Source organism: Aspergillus udagawae (assembly GCF_001078395.1).
Source record: "Aspergillus udagawae IFM 46973 DNA, scaffold_8, whole genome shotgun sequence".
Classification (NCBI taxonomy): Eukaryota; Fungi; Ascomycota; class Eurotiomycetes; order Eurotiales; family Aspergillaceae; genus Aspergillus; species Aspergillus udagawae.
This window is the reverse complement of record NW_025091271.1, coordinates 1771064-1788629: the sequence shown is the minus strand read 5'-3', so window position 1 is coordinate 1788629 and position 17566 is coordinate 1771064. Positions and strand designations below refer to the sequence as shown.

The 17566-nt window shown below is 50.5% G+C and overlaps 7 protein-coding genes across 7 annotated transcripts; 6 read left to right on the top strand and 1 right to left on the bottom strand.

The window, feature by feature from the left end:
* Nucleotides 1-458: 458 nt before the first annotated feature.
* Nucleotides 459-1847, top strand: Aud_010098 (uncharacterized protein; the record flags this gene model as incomplete). Its single annotated transcript, XM_043294941.1, has 1 exon — nucleotides 459-1847. One exon carries the CDS (start codon nucleotides 459-461, stop codon nucleotides 1845-1847), a length of 1389 nt encoding a protein of 462 aa, XP_043150876.1.
* A 798-nt stretch (nucleotides 1848-2645) lies between these two features.
* Nucleotides 2646-4452, top strand: Aud_010097 (putative MFS transporter; the record flags this gene model as incomplete). Its single annotated transcript, XM_043294940.1, has 4 exons — nucleotides 2646-3244; nucleotides 3307-4022; nucleotides 4082-4186; nucleotides 4238-4452. 4 exons carry the CDS (start codon nucleotides 2646-2648, stop codon nucleotides 4450-4452), a joined length of 1635 nt encoding a protein of 544 aa, XP_043150875.1.
* A 764-nt stretch (nucleotides 4453-5216) lies between these two features.
* Aud_010096 (uncharacterized protein) lies at nucleotides 5217-6718 on the top strand (the record flags this gene model as incomplete). Its single annotated transcript, XM_043294939.1, has 3 exons — nucleotides 5217-5645; nucleotides 5693-5816; nucleotides 5880-6718. 3 exons carry the CDS (start codon nucleotides 5217-5219, stop codon nucleotides 6716-6718), a joined length of 1392 nt encoding a protein of 463 aa, XP_043150874.1.
* A 525-nt stretch (nucleotides 6719-7243) lies between these two features.
* On the top strand, nucleotides 7244-8063 carry Aud_010095 (SDR family NAD(P)-dependent oxidoreductase; the record flags this gene model as incomplete). Its single annotated transcript, XM_043294938.1, has 2 exons — nucleotides 7244-7749; nucleotides 7808-8063. The coding sequence occupies 2 exons, from the start codon at nucleotides 7244-7246 to the stop codon at nucleotides 8061-8063; spliced, it is 762 nt and encodes a 253-aa protein (XP_043150873.1).
* A 2079-nt stretch (nucleotides 8064-10142) lies between these two features.
* Nucleotides 10143-11315, top strand: Aud_010094 (uncharacterized protein; the record flags this gene model as incomplete). The annotated part of the gene is made up of 3 exons (XM_043294937.1): nucleotides 10143-10218; nucleotides 10298-10576; nucleotides 10681-11315. 3 exons carry the CDS (start codon nucleotides 10143-10145, stop codon nucleotides 11313-11315), a joined length of 990 nt encoding a protein of 329 aa, XP_043150872.1.
* An 839-nt stretch (nucleotides 11316-12154) lies between these two features.
* Aud_010093 (fungal specific transcription factor domain-containing protein) lies at nucleotides 12155-14121 on the bottom strand (the record flags this gene model as incomplete). Its single annotated transcript, XM_043294936.1, has 3 exons — nucleotides 12155-13282; nucleotides 13344-13919; nucleotides 14002-14121. 3 exons carry the CDS (start codon nucleotides 14119-14121, stop codon nucleotides 12155-12157), a joined length of 1824 nt encoding a protein of 607 aa, XP_043150871.1.
* A 999-nt stretch (nucleotides 14122-15120) lies between these two features.
* Aud_010092 (uncharacterized protein) lies at nucleotides 15121-16199 on the top strand (the record flags this gene model as incomplete). The annotated part of the gene is made up of 3 exons (XM_043294935.1): nucleotides 15121-15242; nucleotides 15294-15628; nucleotides 15682-16199. The coding sequence occupies 3 exons, from the start codon at nucleotides 15121-15123 to the stop codon at nucleotides 16197-16199; spliced, it is 975 nt and encodes a 324-aa protein (XP_043150870.1).
* Between the last annotated feature and the right edge of the window lie 1367 nt (nucleotides 16200-17566).

Below are 17566 nucleotides of genomic sequence, written 5' to 3'. Positions count from 1 at the left end.
CACCTGAATGACCACTGCTCTTCTAGGATGTTGAGATAAAATGGAGTCTCTATTCTACTTCTTGACTGGCGATCATAATAGAATTCAATAGTTATCACTAGGCGCACTGGCCCAAAGCAGTTAATATACACAATGAGTTGCAGGCCACGCGTCCCTCAATATCGATCTCATTATAGCTTCGTTTTCCTCCTAATCGGGACCGCCATCTCAATCAAACTTGAGCAGAAAGGACATGACGCTACGGCTCCACTTACCCCATGTTATTTGCACGTATACAATTTCCCAACGAGGAATATTGTGGACGATGCTGATCCTACGATGAATTTGTATGCTTGGCCCCGTCAAGGAAACGGCAGAGAATCATATAAATTGGGCTTGTGTACATACAGACAAAACGTCAGCAACTCAGACTACAAGACCTCAAGAAACCTGTTCGCCTCGCAAGCTGTGCTGACAAAATGGCCATGCAGTCTCTTTTTTTGTTTGCTTTCACCTCTCTTGTGCTGGGGTCGGTTTCCATTGTTGATCCCAGCGACTTCGCCGATCTGCCCAGGGACGTCAAAGACAATGCTATCATGGCAGACTACACTACTGATAATGGAGGCCCCATGTCTTTGAGCTATAACATCACCGGTCCTTACCATTATGCTGACAAGGATGCGGAACTGGACCACAAGACCTTGGCGGTTAATGCCAACGATACGAGTGTGCTCGTTGCCACGCATGGTGCTAATGTTAATCTGTCTCATGTGGAGGTTATCAAGGAGGGATACTGCACCTGGCTCAACCAGGCGAGTTTCTTTGGCGTCAACGCGGCCATCAACGTTGCAAATTCATCCACTGCATACATCGAGAACAGCAACATTACTGTGCACAATGGTGCGGCCAATATTTTCGCCTATGGCACTGGGACAACTGTACATGTGAGCAACACGGATCTCTACAGCTCTGGGCCTGTCTCTCACGGTCTCTACGCAGCAGGAAATGGCACCATCTACGCGTCGAATGTGCGCCACTCCTCTGGCGGCAATCGCTGCTCCTCCTTTTCCGGCGACAGCCCAGCTGGCTATCTCTATGTCAGCGACTCGGTTGCTCACACGGCGGGTATTGGCAGTGCCATCTTCTACGCCCTCGGTGAGATCTACGGTACCGACGTCGTTGGACTGGCCGAGAAGGCACCTACGCTTTTCAGCGACGGAGCGCAAAAGGCGGTCTTCAAAAACGTCGATCTGACTGCTGATTTATTAGCAGGAACCGTCATGTTTTCGTCTTCGCAGAGGCGCAGCGGGGCCTCGATCTCTTTTGAGAATTCTCGGCTCACAACTCTGAAGAAGGACATGGCTGCCTTGTGGTTTGGCAACATCATTGCCACAGCCACTCTCGTAGCCACGGAGTTGAACCCAGCCTCAGGTATCCTTGTCATTGCCAATTCCTCCCAAGTGACTCAGGCATTCCAGTACTTTGCCGGCTCGGAGGAGAACTCCTCCATTCAGCCTGCTGAGGTTACTGTCTCTGTGGCGGAGTCCGCCCTGGAGGGTGACATTGTCGCATACAATGGTAGCTCAATCTCTTGGAGCCTCACGGACCACTCCAGTTGGACAGGTTCTGCCTACACTGCAGGCAAAGGAGCCGCCATTTTTGCCGTCTCTCTTGATGAGACCTCCACCTGGACTCTGACTCGGGATGTCAGTGTCCAGAACTTTACTAATGCCGATGCAAACAACGAGAACATCCGTTCCAGGGGCTATAACATCTACTACAATCCATCTGCCGCTTCCAAGGCGTGGCTCAAGTCCAAGACCGTCGGCCTGCCCGGAGGTGGACATCTCAAGCCTCGTTCTCACTAGAAATGCTATGCGGGTGCGGATGTATGTGGTCTTGGTAAGGAGGTGTTGGTGAAAAAGATACTTGCAAATCGCTGCTAGTCAAAAACTTGATAATATCAGACTCTATCAATCTAATTAACTAGTCATTCCTTGATAGTCAATCTTTAGCCTCAACAGATACATCATCACGGAAGTACTATTTGCTACTAGTTCAGAAGCAAATCAACCTGCTCGCACTTTTCGATTCTCATTTCCCTCCAATAAGCCCAAGAATAATTGTTCCGTAGAGAGGACAGACCGTTCCAGCCCTTTCTCATGGAGTCATTTTGTGGATATCCCTTACCCCACGAATCACCTCATATTACTGGCCGGGTGTATATTCTCCCTGACACTATGTCCCACCAAGTCTAAAACAAACGGACTCTCCAGGAGCAGTCCGTCCTAGCTTGAATTAAATCACTCGGATCATCTGTTTCGGTGCACGGGAAACAGTTCGGATTTGTCCAAGCGGTATTCCGATGTCTCCCCCACTTCCCCGGACGCCACCCCCGGATTGTCCCCCTCCCCGACATTTGCACAGACTAAAGCTTATTCGCACAAAAGGCGCTGCAAGCCAACACTGTTTGCTCACGTTCGCCTCTCCGCTTTGAGGGGCGCCGACAACCATCGCCGGCCCGGTGAATTGGCTTAGGAGGGTCCACGTCTCTTCATTGTTTACTTCCTTTCCCTGAAAACCCCTAGGCTGGTATTAATCCCGTTCCAACCTCCAGGTTCTTCCCTCGTCAGCTATCCTCCTTCTTGTTTATATCACTATTTACCATGGCCGATACTAGCCTCAAGACGACGGAGACGATCGAGCATGTCGAGGACAGTCAGTCTCGCGGCCCATTTCATCTACGCAACCTCGGCCATGTTCGCCTGCGCCATGAGCACACCAACGAGATTATCTTGACTCCAGCTCCCTCACTAGACCCCAATGATCCCCTTCGCTGGTCGACTGCCTACAAGATCTATATCGCCATTCTCGTCTCCCTAGCCATGGTCATGTGTAATTTCATGGCTGCCGGTCCTACAGTCGCAATGATTGCAATTGCGACGGACTTCAAGGATGGGGGAAACACAACGATGAGTGACTGGATCAGTCGGGCCGCGTACTTTTTTAACAACAGCGCTCTGATGCAGGGCGTCTCGTGTCTCTTCTGGGTGCCGCTGCTTAACAAATACGGCCGGCGGCCAGTCTACATCTCTGCTTTCATTCTCTACTTCTTCATGATACTTGGAGCCGGTTTGGCAAAGACGTATGCAGGCGAGATCACGACCCGGACGATCCTAGGTATCGGGGCGGGTGCCGGCGAGTGCCTGGCGCCTGTTACCATTGCCGATGTGTTCTACCTTCACCAGCGAGGTTATGGCATGGCGTGAGTGTTCTTATCCTGCTGTGGATTCGGCGCTCAAAGAAGCTGACGGCCCGTTTAACCAGCATATACAACGCGGCCTTGAGTGCCGGAGTCGCCTTCGGTATCATCATCTCGGGACTGGTCACGATCAAGCACGACTGGCGGACCATCTACTGGGTGGGATGCGCTCTAGTCGGAGCTCTGACCGTTGTGGTCGTCTTCTTTTTCCCAGAGACTGCCTACCGGCGTGTTGGAAACCCCTTGGTGGAACGCACCGTCGAGATCCAAAAACTGTCTGACAGCAACAACCTGGAAGTCGCGTCAGTCCCTCCCATCCCTCCCAAGATGAGCTACCTGCGTAGTCTGCGCTTCTGGTCTAGTGAGACCTATACCGACGAGTCCTTCTGGCGGATGTTCGTGCGTCCCTTTGGGCTGATCCTCATCCCACCTATCTTCTGGGCTACCATCGTCATGTCGGTGACTATCGGGTTCCTGGTGGCTGTTGTCTCCAATTTCGCCTCGGCGTTCAGTACAACCTACGGCTTTGAGGCCTGGCAGTCTGGTTTGTGTTTCATCGCTGGCATGATAGGTTGTTTCCTGGGTACATTCGCCGGTGGTCCGTTTTCCGACTGGGTGGCGGATTACTTTACCAAGCGCAATGGAGGGATCCGTGAGCCTGAGATGCGATTGCCCGCGATTATCCCAAGTGTGATCGCCGCGCCTCTTTCCCTGGTGCTGTACGGATGTGGTATCGCCAATGGCTGGCACTGGATGGTCCCTACCGTTGGCTTGGGCTTGTGTATGTTTATCCTGTCATTTCTTTTGTTCAAATCACCCAGCTGACACATCGTCATGTAGTGTCTTTCGCCATCACCCAGGGCACGAATGTCTCCTTCGTCTACTGTATTGACTCCTTCCGTCCAGTCGCCGGTGAAGTGACGGTCACCCAGCTTGCTTTCAAGTGTGAGTGTTCTTTACCTCCATTGCGGTTATTTTCTCCGCTAACAGCCGCAGCTTGCTTTGGATTCCTGCTTTCCTTCTATACCAATCCGTGGATCAATGAGTCCGGCTATATTGCTGCCTATGGCGCTATGGCGGGCATCTCAGGCGGCTGTCTACTCTTCTTCATCCCACTATTTTTCTGGGGCAAGTCTATCCGACAGGCCTCTATGAAGTGGTCGCTTGTTCAGTTTGTATTCTGGAAGGATGATCGTGAAGTGGGAGAGTAGTCGAAACAGGGGTAACTGAGATTCGCGATGATTCAATCTGTTGAACTTGTTTGAAGCCAATGGGGAAATTGATTATTGGATACCTATTATATGCGACTTCTATCGATCATGGAACTCTCATCACAGAATCACTGCTTCTGGGGATGGTTGTATCTGAAGATTTAACAGCTACAAAACTGTTTCAAGACGAAGTCTTATTTATATTAAATCTATCCTGCTACGTAACGAATGAATAAATGAAGCAGAGGTCCACTGCATTAATCCAGGCCCCTCTTTGGTCGTGGGTGACAATTTATCCGATGTTATGTAAAGCGCATCATGATATGTACCAAGTCTGATACTATTAAGGGCATGAAAGATATGAGCTGACACAGCAGTAGAGCTGTTCTTCAGAGTTTTGGGCAATAATACAGCGTGTTTGGCTTCAGTGTCCACTGCAGTCTTATCTCTTAAATCTAGACCTCTCTGTGGGTCTCCACATGGCTGATTTGCCTGACCAATATCTTCAGTGCATTACGCACTCACTGGAGATGCGCACTATCCTACTCTGCCAGAACGATGATAATGCCGTTACTCTGCTCTCCACATTTCGGCTCCACGCAATCTTTCAGCGTGCGGGGTCGGATGGCCGGGGGGTAGAGCGAGGCGTACGCGAAACACGGTAGAAGAGGACCTTTATAACCACTTTCAACTATACACCTCAAATGTAGTCTAGATAAACACAAAGTCGTGTCGTCTTTTCAGTCACCACACTTCGCAGTACAATGCATATTATCTGGCGCGCCTCGGCCGATCCAGCCGTCTACGAAGAAGCCCGCGTGGGTCGCGTCTTCAACCACCGTCGCCCGCGACGATATCCCCTAGCAGTAGTCAAGGCCACTTGTCTAGACGACATCGTGCTGGCAGTCAAGTTGGCAAAGGAGAAGAATTGCCGCGTCGCTGTACGCTCCGGGGGACATTCATGGGCTGCTTGGAGTGTGCGTGATGAGTCCATTCTAATAGATTTGGGCGATTACAAGCACCTGGACGTGGACGCAGAGAAGTGTCTGGCGCGAGCATCACCCAGTATGACGGGGAAGGAGATCAATGGAAAGCTGATCAAGGAGTACGGGTTGATGTTCCCAGGGGGTCATTGTCCGGATGTTGGACTGGGGGGCTTTCTCCTGCAAGGAGGTATGGGATGGAACTGCCGGGTATGACTCGAAATCTCCAGGTATCATGGTTAACTGACTTGATGAAGGGCTGGGGTTGGGCGTGCGAGAGAGTCAAGGCCGTCGATGTGGTGACGGCAGAGGGGGAACTGCTGCACTGCAACGAGAATCAAAACGAGGATCTCTACTGGGCAGCTCGAGGTGCCGGTCCGGGTAAGCTCTTAACCCACATCATCAATTCATCGTGCTGATTCCCGACCCATTTCCTCTTGGCAGGCTTCCCTGGTGTGATCACACAGTTCCACCTTGAGCTCCTCCCGTATCCCAAACGCGGGTTTCGGTCGTCTGGGTACGTTTACCCCATCAGCAAGTATCATGAAGCCTTCAGCTGGATAGTCGCCATCACTCCGGATTTCGATCGCGACACCGAAATCGCTGTTGTGAGTATGTATCCCGAGGACAGCAATGACATCTGCCTCTTCGTTCTCCTCGTGACTCTAAAACACACTCCGGAAGAGGCAGAAGCAGCCCTCGCTCCAGCCCAGCAGTCACGCCCTGCTGGCACCATCGAGGAATGGTTCTGCCGAGAGGACAGCCTAGAGAACCAATACGTGAACCAAGGCAAGGCAAACCCAGAAGGCCACCGCTACTGCGCCGAGAATGCCTACCTGCACAACGACGCGGACGTCCCCAAAGTCCTCGAGGAGGCGTTCACCACCTTGCCCCATCGCAAGGCCTTTTCCCTGTGGTACGCGATGAACCCTTGTAGCCGCCGCGACCTGCCGAGTATGGCACTCAGCATGCAATCGGACCACTACTTTGCACTGTATACGGTGTGGGAAGACGAGAAGGACGATGCACGGTGCCAGGCGTGGGTGAAGAACGTGATGAAGCAAGTCCAGCGGCATTCGGTTGGGGCGTATCTAGGGGATTCCGATTTCGAGGAACGACAGACCAGATACTGGTCCGAGAGCAACGGGCGTCGGCTGATGGATATCCGCAGGAAGTGGGATCCTACCGGCAGAATCTGCGGATATTTAGACAGAGGAGATGTCTCGAGGACTAGGGGGTTAGATAATGTTCATGAATGGGAGACGGTGTCTTCCCAGCTATAGTACGTTTTTATCATTCAGGTGCATTTATAGATGTATGATTTATCATACCTAAGATATTATTCAATAGTTTCATGCAGCCTGTGTCACTTTAGTTCAGGACTACTCCTAATCACTAATCCTTGAACTAAAGAAACATACAATGTTAGAAACCGGATTTCAGCGAGTTACCCTCACTGCGAATCTTGGTCTCAAGATTCTTCACAGGTCGAACTGTTTTATTTTGGTGGAACGACCTAGGTTGATGTTATTTTTCATTTGGCAGATTCTCCATCGAGCCGCTAAGGGGGGTTATCGGGCAGGTGGGGGAGATGTCGGGATGTTGGGATGTCAGCTTGTGCCGCGCGGGGGCGTGGAGGGTAATCTGATAAGGACATTCGCTAGTGCGCGTCTTTCATCATAGTGCTAAAATAATCCTAGTGATATTTATGAAAGAGTAGCCAGTTGACAAGTTTGATACATCAATTGAGCTCAGTGCCTCTCTCCAGTCTCCTCTTAAAATCGATCAGCACACCCTTGCCCAGCACAATGGAGACGTCGCTACGAGACAAAGTAGCTATAGTCAGCGGCTCCTCCTCTGGAATTGGAGCTGCTATTGTGCGCGAGCTGTCCTCTCGCGGGGCCAATACGGTGATCAACTATCCCTTTCCCAGTCTCCAGGCTGAAGCAGACACATTGGTGGCCTCTCTTCCCTCGCCTGCAATTGCCATAGAGGCAGACATGTCCCGCGCAGACGCCCCTCAGAAGCTAGTTGACGCCGCCGTCTCTCGATGGGGGAGGATTGATATCGTTGTCAACTCCGTTGCGCTGGCAGTCAACAAGCCCTTCGAAGAGCAGACGCTGGAAGACTGGGATTTGCTGGTGAACATCAACGGACGGGGAACATTTCTCCTGACGCAGGCGAGCCTAAAACATCTGACCAAAGGGTCTGGTCGGATCGTCAACATTGCAAGTATTTCGGCGCGAGGGCCTCCGCCGAACCAGACAATCTACGCGGGGACCAAGGGGATGGTCGACTCCTTTACCAAGTGCTGGTTAGTTGTGTTACCATTCTTATGTGATACCTGTATGAATACTGAGCATCCTCCGCAGGGCAAAAGAACTCCCTCCCAGGTATGGCTGTACCGTCAATGCCGTCAGTCCAGGTCCAACAATGACCGAGGGCTTCGCTGCTGCTGGCAAGGAGCAGATGGAGATCCTTCAACCAATCATTGATCAGACTCCCGTTGGGCCACGGATGGCTCAGCCAGATGAGATTGCCTATGCTGTGGCCTTTTTATGTGAGGAACGTGCGCGATGGATCAATGGTGCACATCTGGTTGCATCTGGGGGCTTGTTCATTGATTAGAGCATTGAATCTAGCCCTGTGGTCAATTTTGCAGGATGCGAGGGAGCAAGGTTTAGGAAGTGTGGTAGGGAGCAGTGTACTGCACATTCGCATGGATTTGACGCCATACTGGCATAGCCAAACTGGCTGATAAGCATGGGGAATTGCGGTTGGCCGACACTCTTTCTCTAGTTCGAGTGTGGTCTGAGGATTCGACGCTTCGACAAGCGCTAGGAAATGGACACGATACGGAATAACTACAGCCGAGGGGACGTTGACTGATGGTATCCGTGTTGGAGCTGAATACTAGCGGTATGTGAAGGTCGACAGTTTACTACTTGAATGGCCCTGTTCTCTTATTGCTATCGATTATTCCATGACGACCCAGCCACTATAGTGAAGATTACGGGTAGGTCTCGACAGCTTCGTTTCGTAGTTATGCCAACAGGAAGATTTGTTTCCATGACCCATCTCACCTCTGGGTGGCACCTGAGAGGCGAGACCGGAAATTGAGTGGTTTTCAACATAGATTCCATATGGATGTCATCAAATTCACCACATACTAGTTCCCTCTGATAGGACTGTACACTCTTGCCAAAGGTATTACGAACCCGGGCCCTCTACCATTGGTATTGGCTCGTAGCTTTATAGCGTTGCTCCCCTACCTGCACATTATATATACCGCGTAGTCGGAAAGTTTGGTGGGGCAAAGCTGTCATAGAAATAGGTTAAATAAAGTCTCTTATATGACCAGGTCATCTGCACCTCCTGAAGCTTTAAGTAGCCTATCACATAAATATACTACATGGTAGGGCCTCCACTAGTTACCATTTATCAGCATTGTATATTCTAGCTTTTCTAGGTGTGTATAAGGGCAAGTAATCGTAAGGTAAGAATATCACATAAAGCACCAATTAACTTTCTTATTTTGAACTAACACTCCTCACATTAACACGATATTAGTTGTCATGAAACATCTAAAATACTTCTATCAGGGCCTCAGGCATGCTATCTAGGCATGCAACTACAAGCTGCCTTAGGAGAAAGTAATCTACATTACTCTGCAAACACGATTCAAGAGTACTACACAGGTCCTTAATCCAAATTAATTATTAAATAGATTTACGGAGGTTCTGGTGTTGTATAATAGCTATTAACAGTCACTAGCTCTATTGGTCTATTACTAGAGTTAACTTCTCCCTAGTCCCTCGTTAACTCTTAGAATGACGTCATAACTGTGAGCACAACGTATCAAGATTCTAGTCAGAATTTCTCTATAACTATGCACCACAGGCGCTAACCACAGAGATGGTTACAGATATCATTTGGCGCGCCTCTAGCACTGGACGGATAACTTTATATCTATTCTGGACTATTTAGTATAATATAGATATCCTATTCTCTCATCTTAATAGATGCATGACCGCAGGGCAGACGACCATCATGAGAGAATTCCTTGAGGATGCCGACGTCCAAGTTAATGTCAAGGATTACCAGGGAGAGGATGCATATGAGGCCGCGCGGAGCTGGCATCATTTGTCTCCTGCAGGCTTACTGAGTGGGTCATCACCGCGATAACATTCTCCAGCCTTGACCTGTCCAGCCAGTCATTCTTTGGACGGGTCAGCGCTCTCAAAGTTACTTTGATTGGAAACAGTGAGTTCGTCAGGTCTACTGTCAAATGTATGTGGTTGTAGTTACCGCTATATACAGAGTATTCTCCATGAAAAGCTTATATCTTTTACTGTTCGCAAGAACGTCGGAAGTGGCATTGGGTGTGAACAAGTGTGGTTCAGATTTCGTCCGCTATTCGTCCGCAGCGGAGATAAAGTCTGTTCAAAAGGCCGGAGAAGGGAAGCTGAAACTTTTGCCTCACTCCGCTGAGCTATCCTTTCTCTGATTGGATTGATGGAAGTGCCAAACCCGAGCTATCGCAACCCAAAATGCAATTCTAACAACAGGGCTCCTATGGGATCCTTAGGTTATACATTTCCTGTATCATTGGATCAAGACACGCCCATTATCAATTATCGTTCCTTAAGTCTCCTGCTTCTCCCCGTTGAATCTCACGGAGTACAACCGGATCGTCACCCATTTAGTATGACGGCTATCAAGGAAATTCGGAATCAGCTTCCCACAATTCGACACTTTGGGCCAGGCCTTGTTGTTGTCTTCGGTGAGTCGATCGGGGCCATGGACTCTTCGGTCTTGGTGTGTTCGAAGGCAGAAACTGACAATTCGTCCTCCCTCAACAGTCGGCGGCACCAGTGGCATCGGCGAGAGTACTGCTCGAGAATTTGTGCGATATGCAGTCAGCCCGAGGGTATACTTGATAGGAAGGAGCCAGGAAGCAGCGACACGAATTCAGCGCGAGTTCCAGGAGCTCAATTCTTCCAGTGAGGTGAGGTTCATCAAAGCCGATGTATCTCAGCTACGCAGTGTGGACGATGTCTGCCAGCAGATCAAGGCACAAGAAACAAAGATCAACCTGCTCTTTCTGTCTGCTGGCATTTTCCACTACAGAGGACGCGAAGGTATGTAAAAAAAAAAAAAAAAAAAAAAAAAAAAAAAAAAATCCAAAGCCAGCCTCGTTTTACCCACATTAAGCTGTACGTATTGTTTGCTAATGAGGTACCAGAAACGCCCGAGGGCCTTGACCGCAGGTTTGCCCTCGACTTTTACTCGCGCCTGCGGTTCACCGAGAACATGCTGCCTCTATTGCGAGAAGTTGTGAGAGACGTCAGCGCTGAATCTAACGCTCAATCGCCGCGCCTTGCAAGCGTGGTCTCGGTGCTCGGTGCCGGTAGAGAAAAGTCGATTGATACGTCCGACTTGCCCCTCAAACACAAATACAGCCTGGGAGCTTGCACCCAACACGCCACCACCATGACGACGCTCTCTTTTGCTAGGCTTGCTGCAGATCAAAACAACGCTGGGATCACTTTTTTCCATACCCGGCCGGGCATAGTTAAGACGAATGCGGACCGCGAGCTAGGCACGGCCTTTAGGGTACTGCTGGGTGCCTTCAGTAAGGTGTTCAAGGCGTGGACTGTACCGGTGCGAGACGCTGGAGAGCGAGGCCTGTGGGCGGCAACGAGCAGCGCGTTCGAGCCCGGGCAGTTGCATCTGGTGGCGGAGAATAGTGAACGTCTCAATAATGGTCAAATATTGAAGCAGCTGGAGGATGACGGCACATCATCCAAAATCTGGGAGCACACTCGAGATGTTTTCCAGGCGATTTGCTACAATCCGGCGGGAAAATATCAGCAGTGATGTATGCCTAATCACGCTTGGGAAAGGCCATGATTAGCAAGGAACAGTCCTCTGTTGCGAGACATTGATTTGCACATAATAATAACTACCAAGGTCTTTGCTTCCCGCTTCCCACCCTTTCCCCCATGCCTTTTGTCTCCAACATCCGGTTCCCGTAGATTACTTCATCACTCCTGTCGATGCGACGTAGGCGCCACGATATCCTGTCTTGGAGCTAGCCTCCACAGAGGCGAGCAGGGTACGCTAGCGGCTTTGGCGCCTCCGAGCGTATCGCAGGCCCTCCCATATATCAACGGTTGGTTTATGCTCATTGGTACATTGAGCGTGGAGGCAAGACGGACGAAACGCGGACGAAAGGTGCTTCACAGCTCCGATTCGGTAAAACCAGGGTAAGGCCCAGATCTTCAAGGGATGTGCTCCCTTGAAGCTTTACGTTTCCTTCCATGATGATGATGTCTATCCACTGAAAGATCATTTGGACGTTCGCGGGATATGAAGTCCAGCATCAGAAACTAGCCAGGCTTAACCAACTGCTCAGACACATTGTCAAAGGTCAATGGCGTAAATACGAATTAATTGCCTTCTCTTTGCCAAGGAGGTTAATGTGGCTGCTAGAGGACGCAATACACTTGATTTGCATAGCTAATTAATTACGGCATATGTTAAGGTCAATGTGCAGTAGGCTCGTACTGCGTGCCATGCAAAACGAGCCTAGGGAATTGTTACATCGAAAAATTACAGTGAAACAGCGTAACTGGGAAGGATGAGAGGTGGTGGCCAGATTACTGCTGGGCGCCCCCCGGGGACCTCAGGCTGGCATATTGTTCGTGAGATTCCCGTCAATTCCCGGTAGTAGTGTCCCACAAAACCCAATCTTCGTTCGTATCCTGCCAAGGCATGGACGTGTAGGCATCCAGGAGCAACGAATCTTGCAACGCGTCATTAGCTCCAAAATTTGTACCATAGAGACCACTGTACTCGATGAACGCGTCCTCAAAAGGTACAGCGCTCCCTAGGTTATTGGCCATGAAGTCTTCGTAAGCATCATCCTGACCCGAGCCCTGATGCCTTGCTGGCTGTAGATCACTCCGACTGTCGCTTCGCAGGTTTCCGCGGACCACGGAGATATGGCCAAAGAATGGGATTGAAAGTTTAAGAATGCGTTCAGAGTTCGCCCGCGGATTGGACTTTGGACCGACGGTACTAAGGATAAGTTGCAACGATTCAAAGCATCTTGCAGCTACTCTTCCTTCCTGAGCCATCGAATTATCCTTGAAAACTTGCAGTGATTCTCTGAGTATCTGGTAATCCTCCGAATCTTGCCATCCGTTGCGAAAATGAGAGTCCCGATTGTATCCAAACAAGCCTAGTATCAGGATAATTGCAGCGGTGAATCCGATAAAATCCGTGGTCTGACATTCATCCAGGACAGCTCCCAGCCTTCTCCTGCGAAGCAAAAGGAAGCGATGAAGCATTTGCCTTGCGGACCTCAGGCAGACTTTCGTGCTGTATTCGCAAGGTGGATCATTAGGATATCGTAGCATCAATGGCAGATGCAAGTAAGTCTTCACATGATAGAAACAGAGCTGGAGGGACAGCCTCAATCGTACGCCCATCATCGCTTCGTCGGTGTTCGGCAATGTAGACGGTAGATCCCACCAGGAGGGAGGCATTAAGGAAGCAATTTGTTCCAGTTCATGCTCCAAAATCATGGCTTTAGGAGCCGCGTCCGCCGTTGCTGAATGGATGTTATCAATCACGCGGCCAATGGCCAAGCCAATCTGTACCTGCAGTTGCTGCTGGGTAGAATACGAGCCGCTGGTGTCCTCCCTGACCCGAAGATCACAAAACTGATCGCTGATACCATAAGGAACGCCAAGGAGCAAGCTTGTGAATCGGTCGCCGAGGAAGAGGGACCACCAAATGCGATCGCCATAATCGGTAGTGGAATGGTTGCGGTGAAGGCCCTGGTTTGTTTTAAGTCCGGCCACTTGATAGATCCGAGGGCTGGCAAGAATGAGTACTCACCCTTAACTCCGCATAGAGAATCGCGCGCCGCCAGGCGGACCAGCAGCGCTGCGGCTGCCCGATATCTGCGAAACACTTACCTTGCAGGAGCATGCATTCGATGCCTTCAAGGCTAGAAGCGTATTCGTCATCGGAAATGACCCAGTGCTGGACAACTCCAAGATAGCGGGAGATGTTGGAGGCATCAGTAGTCATTCCGTAAGCGATGACAAGTTGGCCAACTTCAGCCGGGTGTCCATTCCGGTAAGCACGGTCGGCAAACTGGGAAAAGGACTCTGTCTGCTTGGCAGTGCCGAAGGCCTTTTGTTGCCATTGTTCCCACCAGCGGCCCTTGCCGTGTATTAACCTCAGGGTTGTTGAGAGTGGAGGCATGGCCAAGAGAAGGGCAGACCGCGCACGGTGATACTTGTCGTCCGCTCCGTTGCCCTGGGCTGCTGTAGGTGGAGTGTCGGGCAGAGCCCCTCCATGGGTACACCGCTGGTAGACGTCTTCTGCCGATATCTTAGTGGCCTCCGATGACAGCTGACAAGGGCCCTTGGTGAATTGAGCCGTTGTATCGCTGGTAGAGCGAGACAGCTGACCAGACACTGCATTAGATTTAAACTCCAATGGCCACATCGGGCACAGCTGATGCTTTGGAGGGATCAGGGCGACATACGATTGCATTATCAAACATTGACATCAGGGGTACTGTTTCTCTGGCGACGATGTCGAGATCCGTCAGTCCCTTCCCCGTGGAAGGCTGAGCGAGGGTCCCGTCAGCAAGGCCGTCGACCATCGTTTCCAACCTGGACAAGCGTTCGCGAAGGTCTCCGCACTGTCCAACACTGGCACTGTCGGTGACACGTCGCTGGTCCACACAAGCAGAACCGCGAGCTTGGCATTGTGAACAGACAGTAGAATTCGCTGGATCGAAGGAACACCGTATTTTCCTTCGACGACCTATATTATTTTCCCCCTGTTGTTAGCCCGGTTCAGGGGTAGTCGCACCAGCCCAATGAAAGCCGCGAGATGCTCAACACCTGATGGCAGAAGGAGCCCAAGTAAACAGAGTGGCACTGCCAACTTACATTCCCAACAACTACGCGTCCCCTTCCGCACCCTCCTTTGGCGGTCGGCAACATGCATTGCTGCTCTTCTGCTAGACTAACGGAAGTGGAAGACTAGGTTTAAGCAATGGTAAGACAGCGCAGGGAGCGAAGTAATCTACGACGTGTCATATACTCCGTACCGAGACTGCACTTATGTGGCGAGTTCTTTCCCAAACAGTATGAGGTAATTTGGGAAACCCCATGAGGTTCAGCCAGAACAAAAGGTAATGATCGTGGGGTGGCAATTATGATATGATCGACCAGCTCTTGTATCATATGCGGATGAGAATGGTACTGGCGCATGATTGGCCACTTAAGCAATTTGGCATCAACATCGATCCAATCAGATCCGGGGAAAGACTAGCTTGAGCGAGTGGGGCAAAAGTTGGAGCTTCCCTTCTCCAGCCTTTGAACGGACCTTATCTCCGCTGCGGACGAAATGCGGACGAATAGCGGACGAAATCTGAACTGTACTCGTTCACACCACTGCCGCTTTCGGATGTTCTTGGTGAACGGTAAAAGACATAGGCTCATCATGGAGAATACTCTGTGTAGGATGGGAACCACTAACCACTATAAAAGGATGCGATAGATCGTACCTGTTGGGATTATGAAGTAGTATATTTCTCAACGCATCTCTGCTTCTTTTCTACAAAGATTTCCCTACCAACTTCATTCCAGCTAAGATGTCCCTTCCGACCGGTGCGGCACCCCCCTCCCCTCTGGGATATCATAGGGTCTTGGGTCCCAACGCTTCCATCAAGGTCTCTCCGATTTGTCTGGGAACTATGAACTTTGGGACTGCGTGGTGAGTAGAGCACGCGCACGTGAGCTGAACGACTTGCTGAGCGGCTTGCAGGGAAGAGTTGATGGGCAAATGTGACAAGGCCACGGCGTTCGCCGTGCTTGATTACTTTTACGAAAACGGAGGAAATTTCATTGATACGGCAAGCAATTACCAGTTCGAGGAAACAGAAAAGTGGATTGGCGAATGGATGCAGCAGCGCGGGAACCGGGATGAGATGGTCGTTGCGACCAAATTCTCCAGCGGTTATCAGTTCCACAAGCCCGGCTATAGTATCCAGTCGAACTACGGAGGGAACAATAAGAAAAGCATGACGCTATCTCTGGCGGCTAGCTTGGAGAAGCTCCAGACTCACTACGTGGATATTTTCTACGTGCACTATTGGGAAGGTAGGATGGATCCACTCTGTCTAGAACTACAGGCGACTGACCGCCCCCAACAGGCACGGCTAGCATTCCTGAGCTGATGAGAGGTCTCGACGATCTGGTCCGCTGCGGAAAGGTACTGTATCTCGGTGCGTCTGACATGCCCGCATGGGTGGTTGTCAAATGTAATGAGTACAGCCGTCAGCACGGCCTGAGCCAGTTTGTAGTTTATGAAGGCCGCTGGAATGCTGTCGAGCGAGATATGGAACGAGAAATCCTCCCGATGTGCAAGGCGGAAGGTATGGCCCTCACGATCTGGGGTTCCCTCGGCGGTGGAAAGTTCAAGTCGGCGGCGCAACGCGGAGAAAGTGGCGGGCGCCACGGTGCCATGGATGTCGGCATACGATCGGAAGAAATATACAGAAAGGTATCAGCTGCATTGGAAACTATCGCCACCCGACGGGACACAGTTATTACTGCGGTTGCTATGCAATATATCAGACAGAAGGTGCGAATTCTGTCACATTATGTGGTTTATTGCTCACTGTGTTCTAGGCACCATATATATTTCCCATCTGTGGCGGCCGCAAGATAGAACATCTGAAAGGAAACATTGAGGCCCTGCGCCTTGAACTCTCCGAGGAGGATATTGCATTGATTGATGAGGCGTCTGAGTTCGAACTCGGTTTCCCTCACTCGTTTCTGAGCGGTAGTAGCCAGAAACAGGTGAGCGCGAGCAGCCCATGTGCTTTCATCAACATGTTTTGCAATTTTGAAGGTGTCCCGGAGACCAAGGTTGGTGAGGCTGTGTCCCCCCCCTACAGTGGAAATAACTGCCATATTGAAATTCGGAGTGACCCTCGATGTAGGCTATTGCCGTGCGGCACCCGAAAGCCGTCAAAATGTAACCTCAAGTGGTCTTGGTGTTAAAATGTTAGCGGGCCTATTAGGGGATGATGAACCGTAACCCGCCTGGAGAAGAGTTTCTTTGATTGCCGCCGAGGGTAAGGGGGAAAACCAGGGGGTTAAGGGTGGTGGGATAGGCGAAGATTGGATTCCTACAATATTGGACATCGGTAGCCGATGTTTCTTGGGGCTTGTGTGATACTGTATTATAACTGTATTCCCGCTGCCAATTCTGTCAAAGTCCCAAGACTGAGTGCTCTCTTCTTGGAATTTACGATATGTTTGAAACCAGTAGAATGAGCTATACCAGTGGAAATGCGTTGTGTGTGTGTGGATTCAAAACCCCGGCTGGGCCTCGTAGTTCTCTTTGTGTGACGACTTCAAGAAACGTCCATGGCTGGCTATTATTTCGAGCGTCCTAGAGCGTCCTAGAGCGTCCCATATGGCTTCTGTATGCAGTCGGACGCAGGTGCTTAGGGGGTATGGCTTTTCGGCTCCTGAAATGCCCACCTACAGTCTGCTCATACCAGGCATTTATCAGACGCCTCTCCTTCATTTCTCCGGCCCAAATTTGCTCGCTTTCATCCGTTTTAGCACACTACTGTATACTCTTGTTCACGGGCGCTCTTTGCCAGTCTTTCAATAGCCATATTCGAGCACCAAATGCAAGCTTCGATGCAATTTACCGGGAAGCAGAAATTTCTGGATATTGGGATTTCAGAAATTTTCTAAACTGAGACGTCCCAGGGAAGTAGGCGTGTACTTAGGAGATGTAGGTGATGTAGGAGACAGGTGTCGACCAATTTCAGCAGTTGTATGATCCAAAGTAAGAGACCCGGCGAGCACAGGCCACTAGCACGCGCCCTGTGCTGTAGCACACGCCCTGCGCTGTAGAATACGCCCTGTACTGTAACACACACCCTAACCGAGGATTGGATGATTCTGCTTAGATTGACACCCTCTTAAATCTCTCTTTGGTCGAGCAACAACAGCTACGATCTCTGATAGCCCACAGCCCAAGTCCCTCAACATATAAGATCTCCTTACTTCTCATGA